Source organism: Tachysurus vachellii, chromosome 15 (assembly GCF_030014155.1).
Source record: "Tachysurus vachellii isolate PV-2020 chromosome 15, HZAU_Pvac_v1, whole genome shotgun sequence".
Classification (NCBI taxonomy): Eukaryota; Metazoa; Chordata; class Actinopteri; order Siluriformes; family Bagridae; genus Tachysurus; species Tachysurus vachellii.
Window position 1 is genome coordinate 10905876 of NC_083474.1, and position 10610 is coordinate 10916485.

At 38.9% G+C, this 10610-nt stretch overlaps 1 protein-coding gene across 1 annotated transcript in view; it reads left to right on the top strand.

The window, feature by feature from the left end:
* rtn4rl1b (reticulon 4 receptor-like 1b) overlaps positions 1-9691 on the top strand; it is a 160035-nt gene extending 150344 nt beyond the window's left edge. The window contains exons 2-3 of the mRNA XM_060888187.1: positions 6020-6471; positions 6555-9691. Coding sequence (XP_060744170.1) covers positions 6020-6471; positions 6555-7535 — 1433 coding nt within the window. The 3' untranslated portion in view covers positions 7536-9691. The remainder of the gene's footprint in view (positions 1-6019; positions 6472-6554) is intronic.
* The last annotated feature ends 919 nt before the right edge of the window (positions 9692-10610 follow it).

A 10610-nucleotide genomic window follows, 5' to 3' on the forward strand; every position in this document is an offset into this window, starting at 1 on the left:
CAACTATTTTTAGCTCCTCCGATTTGTCAGCTGGAAAAGCATCGTTGTCACGTCACCTATACTTTCTTCTAGCTTTCTTATAGCGGGTATGTTTGTGTGTTCATTTAAGGACACATATTCATTTGCCGTGAAATCATTATTATCAAATACTGGAAGTGCCATGCACACACAAGTGATCTCGCGCATATCTTATCAAAGTAACATAATAGGAAATAATCTCTCAAGTATCTTATCAGCTTTCTCTGTCTGCACCAGCCACCCTCTTGCAAGCTTCACAAGTTACACCTCCAGTGTTAATCAAATCTATTGGCACATCACACACATCAGTTAAGAGGTGCCAGAGCTATCCATTATCAAACTGTAGTAACGCATCAGGAAAGAAAAATGCATGCACAAACATCAAGCAAATCATGTCTACTAAGGTGAGGAACTATTGGGTATGGGACATGTCTCCCTCAACAGCCCTGTCACTGCTTCTGTGAATATCATACTGGTAATATCGGTCAACACACAGAGGAGCAGGTTAGATGTAATTGTAGGCTCCAGACCTCTATTCTTCTGAGACTAAGCCAAGGGCCAGTGCCCTATAGATTGCTTCCCATTCTATCTCCATGGTTCACTTCTTTAAATAAAAACTATTATTACATGTTGGTCATGTCCACAGAGCTCTCTTATAACCAACTAGATAATTTGTATTTTTATTCCATCTAGAATACATGGTTGTTCTCTAAGGTCTCTTCCACTCTGTGTTAGATTTGGAAAAAAATGTAATTCTGCCTCAGCTTCCAAACCAGTCACAGATTCTGCCTTCTTTACTCAAGCGGTTAATAATGCACTGACAGGTAGAGAAATGAGAGAGGTCCTTATAGTCAGTGCTGCAGAGTTAGTACCATACCCAGGGGGTACATTTGAATTTGGAGGAGCTCATGTGAGCTGAGCCTTTGGATTATGTTAAAGGCAAGTGCAGCTGAGCTCAGGAAATCATAGTATGGCATATTAGGGATAATAATAAGGATGATGTAATACAGTTTCCCTTTGCTTTATAAGGAAATGCTTAAATTTCAAAGGTCTGTAAGGCATTTTTATTATATATATATAATATAAACTGACCATTCTGACCAAGATAAAGTGGGGTTCTGAATTCTGAATATTACCCCTGGCCATACACAGTGGTTATCAGTAAGATCATTGCTTTAAGAGTGAACTTGAATTTTCCACCAACAAGACACATTGAGGTGGGATGATGCCCTTATCAGAGATCTTTACCGTTTCATTATACTTCCAATTAGCTAAGAACCATAAAGCAGGCAGTGTTACTTTCATTAGCTTTCATTAGAAGCAAAACATTTGCTCTACTAATTCCGTTTAAGCATATGAGCACCCCCAATGATTGTTGCATTTAACCAAGAACGGCAATACAATCACAATAATGACGTTTAGGCTAATTAGTGACTTGCTGAACTTGAATTGAATTCCAGGTCTATTAAAAAAAACAAGCAGTTATTGCTGTTTGTCGAAGCCTAGACTATAGTAAATAAAGAAACACAATTATAGTCTCAATCTTATTAAATCCCAGCCAGGTCTTATACGTTTTCTGTAAACATATCTTCTTTGATCATCTGAATCTTCCCAGGCTTTTCAGTAAATTGTTTTGAAGACCTTCTGTAAGGCTAGATTGTCTTTCATGTCTCTGATTACTTCACCAGAAATCAGAAGAGGTTTAAATACAGTAGCTGGAATTTAAAACTACATTTGGATTGTGAGTCTGTAAAAAACCAAGAAGATTCTAGACATGCTTTAGCACATTCACTATTCTACAGGTAACTCTGACATTTTGGCAGATTTCCATTAGTTTCTTTTATGTCTCATTAAATTTAGGACATATTGTTTAGCTTTAAATTATTCACTTCCTGTTTCTAGCTTGCCTTTAAACAATTGGCAGCCAGGAAGGACCACTTTCAGAAATGTTTGGAAACTACAGCTGTTATACTGTACAAACAGTAAGGTAACGTATATAGGTCCATATAGTTGGGTATAGGTTTTATATATATATATATCATTGGAAGGATTGATCACAACTATAGGATTAGTTTAACATATTAAGTTAAAGTAGAATTTGGATATTTGTTCACTTCAATATCCATTTGGATATTTGTTCACTTGAATTTTCTTTCTACAAATCATGAATTAAAAGGATTTTTTTCCCTTTTTCCTTACTACCTGTAAGGACTCTGCCCAGACTCTGGCCACGTGCATTTATTTACGTTTCTCGTCACGTGTCTGCCCCGCCTTCGTCTGCTCCTCCCTGTCGTCACACCGGATCCTTATTGTGTCATCGTTGTCTTTTTGGATTTAACTGTGCCGCGTTGCCTCGTACAGCACGGCATCTACTGTGGTTTGTCCTGTTTCTAGTCTGCATCATGTTTCGTGTTTTCTGTTATTAAACCCTGTTTGTTTTAGCTATCCTGCGTTTGGGTCCGCTCTGTTCCGTGTTCATGACACTACCAACTGAATCAGTTGCATTTTTATCCATTTTAACATAAAAATGTATAATGATTAAATACAATACAATCCATAACTAATTGTAAGGATCCTCTTTGAACTTAAAGCAATTAATCTTACTTGGTGTTTAGTTAATCTTACTAACTTTAGTTTATGTGAGTGTGTGTTTTTCTTTAAGAATCTCATAAGGAATCAGTATAAATTGAAAGAATCAAGGACGATGTGGGTGGATTTCATTGGATTTCCTTCCTTCGTAACTTTACAAACCGTAACTCAGTGGCAGACTATAAACCATAATGAATTTGAAGGATCAGTCCATAATAAAACAGAAATGATCTGGAATTTTTTAGTAAATTTGCAGTGAAATTTGTAAACTGTATAGATAAAACATTAATTAACATTATCTCTGTTGGCAGCAGAAATCAAATCAAACTATAGTCACTTATTGCATTGCGGTTTAACTTTTTTTTTTTGGTGTGTAAATATGAACATCAATGCGAGTAACTCTTAAGGGAATGCATGTTATTTATTGGGCCATTCAAGCAAGGTAGCAACAGCCATGCGCTTATCAGGGTCCTTAGAGAAACACAGGAAATTGAGTTTGTCCAGTGTAATGGTGTGCAGAGTCACAGACACACTGCTTCTCTCCTATTAGCAGCGATGTGTTATTCATGAGGGCAAATTTAGTGTGAACTATGCTTCATTGATATTCAACAGACTGACTTTACACTGTCTGTCTAGGGACCAAAGCCATTCTGTTTCATGCCTTTATTTAGTTATTTTCCTCTTGGTGACTGCAAGGCATGAAAAGGGACTTTGGCCATGGGGTCGGCAGGGTAAACGTCAAGCCCAGTCACAGCCTGTTTAATCATTCTCCCTGTAACGAGCTCTCAGCTGCATCCATTATACACAGACAGATAAGGCGAAAGGTGCTGAGAGAGAGTGCAAGAGAGAAACAGACAGAGAGATGGAGGAGGCGAGCAAGACTGACTAGAATAACACCTCCATTGTTCGTCAGCAAAAAAAATCTATCTCTTTTGTCAGGAATTCAAAATGGTATCATTGGCACAGAGGAGCTATAGACGTGTTAATGGAGGATCTATGACGTGGTTCAAACCACCTCAGTAATTCACTTTAGTGAGGCTCATTATGTGGTCAAGCAATATTGATAATGCACCTTCATTCCCTCGTGTACCATTTGCATCTCTCTGCATTGCTAAAAATACCTCCTTTCTCACTCTCATTCTTCCTGTGTCTACACTCAACTGGAGATGCAGAGGGGTGTAAATTGTGGTGAGAGGGTTCCAGGAGACACACACACATGCTGCAATCAGGGAGGTGACAGGTGTGAAGCAGCAGGTCTCTGGAGGTAGTTTTCCGCTGCAGGGTGGAGCAGAGAGATAGAAACCCTGTCGCTCAGAAACATATCCCATACCTTTCCAGGCATCAATGGGCACCTTTTCTTCCAGCGAAAGACAAGCTGCTGTATTAGCTCACTTATGATTAGCTCACATATGTGGAATTAGAATTTAAAAAGTTTATTCTGCAGTTTTCTCAGATCTGACTGGTCAAAATTTGTTATCTAGTTTTCTACAGCTCTGACAGCAGTGCTTGCTGTAATTCAAATCACAGGTTTACATTAGTGCCCTTTGTCTATGATGATATCGTTCTGTAGTAACTTATTCACAGGGAGATGTTTGGTGCACACTCTACATCTTCTAAACCTAATAAGAAATAGAATAATAAATACGATATAATATATTAACACAAGTATCCAAATATCTTAAGCTAAATATTCTTAGCCTCCTAAAACCATTCTACTCAAATGCCTTTCTGATAATTTAACATTCTTTTGCATGGTTCTACATGGAGCCTACAAGGATTCCCCCAGTCGAACCAAAGAACCTTAAAGGGAATAAAATTTTCTAATCGTGTATACTAATCATGGGAAGCTTTGGGGTTACATGCCAAATAAACAGGCAAAGCCTTGACACCCAGCTCGGATTTAGCTAGCAGAACAGCTTTGCACATTTTCCCCCTTAGTGTAAATATCCTCTCGGATTAGCAATCTTACATCCCAGTTTCATATCTCCTCTCTAAACTAGGCTTTTGTGTTTCTGTTACTAGATAATGTGTTTTTTTTTTTTTGTTCATGAGGTTCAGTTTTTTTTTTCATTTTCAAGGCACAATAATCTACTTATTTCTCAGCTTCTCAGCATTTATTTTTGCTACGTGTATGAATTTAATTGAATTAGACGTTCTCAAATTTCTCTCTTTCATTTTTGATTAGTTTAAGCCCATATAAAGAGTGACTATCCAGCTCACATAAAATTCAATCACAGATTCAGGATTGTATTGTTTTCTCTCTGACTATAGAAAAGTGGAGTCCCCCAGTAAAAGAGCTGTGTTCAGTCTGGTTGCGCAGCAGGCATACTAACGACTGTCCAACTCTTTTTGATGTGCACTTTCATTCCCTATTTTGATATTCAGCTAGGAGCTATTACATTACCTATTTATAGTGGCCTCACATGATTTTTGAAAAATTCCTTACCTCAGAAAATATTCCAATAAGTATCTGCTTGTCTTCTGTAAGAGAGTAATTCCCTAGCCCTACATTTCAAATGGAGGAACTAAGGATTATAGTGGTTAAGAGACAGAGGGAGCGAATCGATTTTGAGTGAATGACAGGAATCGTGTTTTGAATAATACATTTTTTGAGAAAAAAGATACTAGCTGTCGCTTGTGTACAAATGGGACTCATAGTGTGAAAAAATTTAGCTTCTTCTCCTTTCTCTTTAGATGAACTGCTAGATAAATCCATCTGAATAGCTTGGCAGAGAAATACTTTGTCTTTTAGGCTCAACATAGGTAAAGCTAAGCATCTAGGTTACCATTTGTAGGCTATAGAGAGTATTTAATCATGATAAAGTACCTTGATTTATAGGTTTGTGCAATTAATGGTTGAATTTTCATTTATATTACCTCCTGCCATAGCAGAAGCCTTCTGATAGATTGGAATTTAGTTTTCCACATTTGTTTCCCTGGGCAACCAACAGTTAATAACTATTGTGCACACAAGCTGTCAACAAGCATCCCAAAGGAACAAATCATATTGACCACATGATAATCTGTAGCTACTAACACACTGTGTAATATATTTGTCATTTATCTTCGTTTAGCTTATTTTATTTACCTTTCTTGGACAGCATGTTTGCTGTGTCCAGATATATTGTGTCTGTAAATGTCTTAACATTCTACTATTGTTTTGTCTTAGTCATACGTGCAAATTGTTTACCTGCCATTCTCACAGTCAATTGTACTCTTTCTTGGCAAATCTTTCACAAAACGTCATGTCTAAATCAATCTTACCCAGGTCTTTATGTTGCATAAGGAGGTCCTCTTGACTATGAGCTCTAGATCTCAAAAACTCAAAATGGTTTACCTCATGCTAGGCTTTATTCCAGAAACACTTTTCTGATTCTTTCCCATTTCTTCTTCTCTCTGTGTGTCTCTCTAGGCTGTGGGCTTGAGTTCCTGCTGGTGCTCTGTGGGTTGGAGCTATCCTGGTCCTGCCCGCGCCACTGCATCTGCTACACTGCCCCCAGCACCATCAGTTGCCAGGCCCATAACTTTCTCTCTGTTCCTGAGGGTATTCCTCCCCACAGTGAGCGTATCTTTCTCCAGAATAACAAAATACACCAGTTGCTGAGGGGTCATTTTAGTCCCACTACAGTAACACTGTGGATCTACTCTAACAACATCACCTATATTGAGCCATCCACCTTTCAAGGGTTCACTCTGCTGGAGGAACTAGACCTGGGAGACAACCGCTACCTGCGTTCTCTATCTCCTGAGACCTTTCATGGGCTTAACCGTCTTCATGCCCTCCACCTGTACCGCTGTGGCTTGAGTGCACTGCCTAATAACATCTTTCAGGGCCTTCGCAATCTGCAGTACTTATATCTGCAAGTAAGTCTCATAACTGCCTATTCTGTAATGTGCTATGTGTTTGTTTTTTGTCATGTTTAATTCTCTCTTCTTTGTCTCAAAAGGATAACCACTTAGAGTACCTGCAGGATGACATCTTTGTGGACCTACACAACCTGAGTCATTTGTTTCTTCATGGGAACCGCCTGTGGAGCCTGCACGAAAACACCTTCAGAGGGCTGCGTGCTCTGGACCGGCTGCTGCTGCACCACAACCAGCTGCAGTGGGTGGACCGACTGGCTTTCCATGATTTGAAGCGCCTCACCACACTATATCTGTTCAACAACTCTCTGACAGAGCTATCTGGTGAGTGCCTGGCCATGCTAGGTGCTTTGGAATATCTTCGTCTCAACGACAACCCATGGGAATGTGACTGCAAGGCCTTGTCTCTGTGGGACTGGCTTAAGAGGTTCCGTGGATCCACATCTTCAGTGGGCTGTGTGGCCCCAGCCAGTCTGTCAGGAAAAGACCTAAAGCAGCTGAGAAAAGAAGACTTCCCCAATTGCTCTGGATCAGAGTCCCTGCACCAGAGCAAGACCAAGTCTTGGGCTGGAACAGACAAGGTCTCATTGAAGCAAGAGCCTCAAGCTGGCCAGCCTCCACAACCACGGCCTCACCACCCCCACCTTGGTGAACAATTCTCTCTGCCCACACCTTTGCCCCAACCTCCCCCTGCAGTTAATGGAGTACAGGCAGGAACAGGAGATTTCCCAAATCCGGTCACTCCTCAGAGGTCTGGTCGTTCTCGGAACTGCACACGCCAGCAGAGCAGGAGCGGCAAAGGGAAAGGGCCCAATGAAGTTCATACATCAAAAGAAATGGCAGACAAGGAGTTTTCCTCTTCTGATTTTACTGGGAAATATGGCCACACATCCCCTGATAGTTTGACCACACGGAGAAAGAATAAATGTACTCCCCGGACCACTGTGCGTCCCCCCAGTGGGGTCCAACAGGCCACCAACATGGGCAATTCCCAGTGGCTCCACCTTTCTCTTTCGAGTATTGTGGGACTTCTTGTGCTGCTAAGTGCCATATTCATCATATAATGAACGTGATGCTGGTGCATTGTAGCTAAAGGAAAACAATGCAGCTCTCAGATCTACTCTAGCTCCAGCCTTCCAAGGCCTCTTTACAAAAGTCTCTGTGTGTGCAAGTGTGTGTGTATGTTTTAGGGTTGGGATGGGGGATCATTGTGTGTATGTTTAATAATATGTGTAAAATACTGTTTAAGGTTCTTTGCCAGTTAGACACTGAAATAGACACACATGCTTAAGCATCTTATGCACATATCTGTGAAGTAGATACATTTGAGTGAACAACAGATGCTTAATATGAGCAGGAGGACCGAACGATTGAATTGAAACAGAAGCAGTACAGGCAACCTAAACATGCTTTCACTGCCATTGTTGCCAAAATATTTACATTTACATCTAGACATCTGTAACATTATCACAAGCAACAGCTAAAGAGCAAGACATGCAATTGGTATATAACATGCAACTGAAATGCTAGTTCTTAAATGAATGAAAATAATAGAAATTGCCAATTATAAAATTTAAAGAATTGTGATATAATCTTCACACATTCACATTTTGTTGCATTTAAGTTCTCTTATATATAAGTTGCAAAAAATCATCCAAAAAAAGTGTTATTTGTAAATCCAGTCAAGTTTTACCTTCAGTGTGTCCTGAGTCACATTTGCTGGAAAAAACATAATGCTTTTTTCTCCTTCAGACATCAGCTGAATGTAATCCTACACATAATTGCCTCATCTGAAATATATGTGCCGTGTATTCACTTAATCCCCGACCATAATGTGCTCATTATGGAAATAAATGAATAAGTCGAGAAAGAATCCATGTATAACAAAATACCACAACTTTGCTATTTTTAGTCTAATTTGACTTTAGCAGATTAATTAGGATTAACAGACAGAAACTGTTTTCTTTTTAATTGTATCTTTCTACGTATTTTTATTGCAGTAATGTGCTGCCAAATATTCCTTTCTAGTTTTGCTGGCACTGAGATAAAAATACATCGAACTCTTACAATGACTTACACTCTTTCACCTGAACAGTCAGGCTATAACCTACTTCAGCATTTTACAGGGAAACGCAATTAGTCAGTCAAACTACTCAATTCCCTCAAACTAAGCAGACAAATAGATAAAAACATAGAAAACGCCAAAAACTCTATACATATATCATATTTTGAGTTACTACAAGCATCGCTTTAACAAACATCTTCATCATTTGCACAGTTTGGATTATTTTGCAAAGACACATTATGGAGCCTATTATAACAAGCTGCTATTAATGTTTAACGAAGCAAACCGGGTACATTTGCTTCAAGAACAGTGTGTGTATGTGTGTGTGTGTGTGTGTGTGTGTGTGTGTGTGTGTGTGTGTGTGGGATATAAAGCTCTGAAAATTTAAAGAGTTGTATTTGTTTGTTGTCTTCTGTGTTTGTTTCAATTGGCTGAGCTGGGAACTAGAGATGACCTGCTAATGGGGCATGGAAACAGGAAGTGCCCTGGGAGGACTAAGGTCAAACTGGGATGAACCTTTTCTTTTTTTTTTTTTTGCAAATATCCCTCTGTCTGAACTGCCTATTAAAATGGAAAACCTTTTACTCTTAGAAGGCTGTGAAATCAACAATCCAATAATACTAAGAAGAAAAGGGACAATATTCCTTCAAATAACTTGGTGTGATGTATAATAGTGATTTTCAACATACCATGGCCAAAAAAAACACTTTTCAGAGCCATTGGACAAAAAAACTGGAGTCTGGGAGAAAGACAATTTGTCTGTGCTGGACAGAGGGAAAAGTCTGGATGGATGTTCAATCTCCAGTTCCAGGTCCAGGGAACGGCTTGAGAATTGTGCCTCCTCTAATGAGAAATTCTTTGTAAAATATGATAAACTGTAAACAGTTTCGTCAGCCAGTAGATGGACTTGTGACTCAGATAATATTGGTACCATGAAAAAAACCATGAATGAATGACATTTATGATGACAACAGGGTTTTTTACTTCTCAAGCAGAGAAGTGCATTTCTTCACATTTTTTGCTTTCTTATTTTTTATTTGATTCTTACATGCTTTAGAATCCATTTTTAAAGAAACTGCACAATCCTTCTTCCTTCACTCTATGCCCTCTGTCTGTCTCTTTGTCTGTCTCTCTGTCTGTCTCTCTCTTTCTCTTTCTCACTCTCCTGCATCACACCATCCTAGTTATTCGATGGTTTAACAAGTTGTTCTCAGAAGATAATACAAAAAATGTTTATAAAGATATTAAAATCTATATCTTCTTATTTTAAGAGGTGTTGCCATCTCTTTTTTAGTATTCAGAAAGCAGGACACTGACAAAGTGTCTCTCATGTCAGCAAGATTTTTTCATTCAGTCGATGTTTCCGGATCAGTCACTGCTTACTCTATCTGAGGAATAATCTACGTGTCTGTGTAGCCCAGTGAGACCCTCTCCTACAAACACACGAACACATACACACACACACACAGTTTTGTGGGTGGTGGTGATATTGCTCTCCATGTATTGTGTTTGTGTGTGTGTGTGTGTGTGTGTGTGTGTGCTCGTGTGTTTTCAATCTCCAAAACATGAAAGCTCACATATAGGACTTCTATAAATCATCTTAAAAGCATTATATTTGAGTCGATTATTACAATTATAAATATGGCTTTACAGTATTTTCGGGTCTCATTTCTCATCTCCTTCCCACAATGATGGGAATTGATCCTGAGCTAAACAGTAATTTTTTCCTACAATAATGTGGGGAAAGCTAGTTTTCCGCATGACAGAGAACGGATGCAGCTTTACTTATGAATCAATGTCGGATGTTGCAGTTACATAAGAAAGTATATGGGGCTTTGGCTTCTATCTTTATGCCATAAAATGACACCAGGTGGCTGATTTGGTTGGGTATAAGACAGTATTTTGGTCGCATTTGCACCACCTGCAGATCCTTTCCTTATGCTTTAATATAACATAAAATAATTACCAAGCTACTACATGAAATCAATTATCTGTAGAACAAAATAAAGTATGGACAGCTAAATAACAACCAGTCATTTGATGTCATTTCAAACATAATTTAAATAGCAGACAA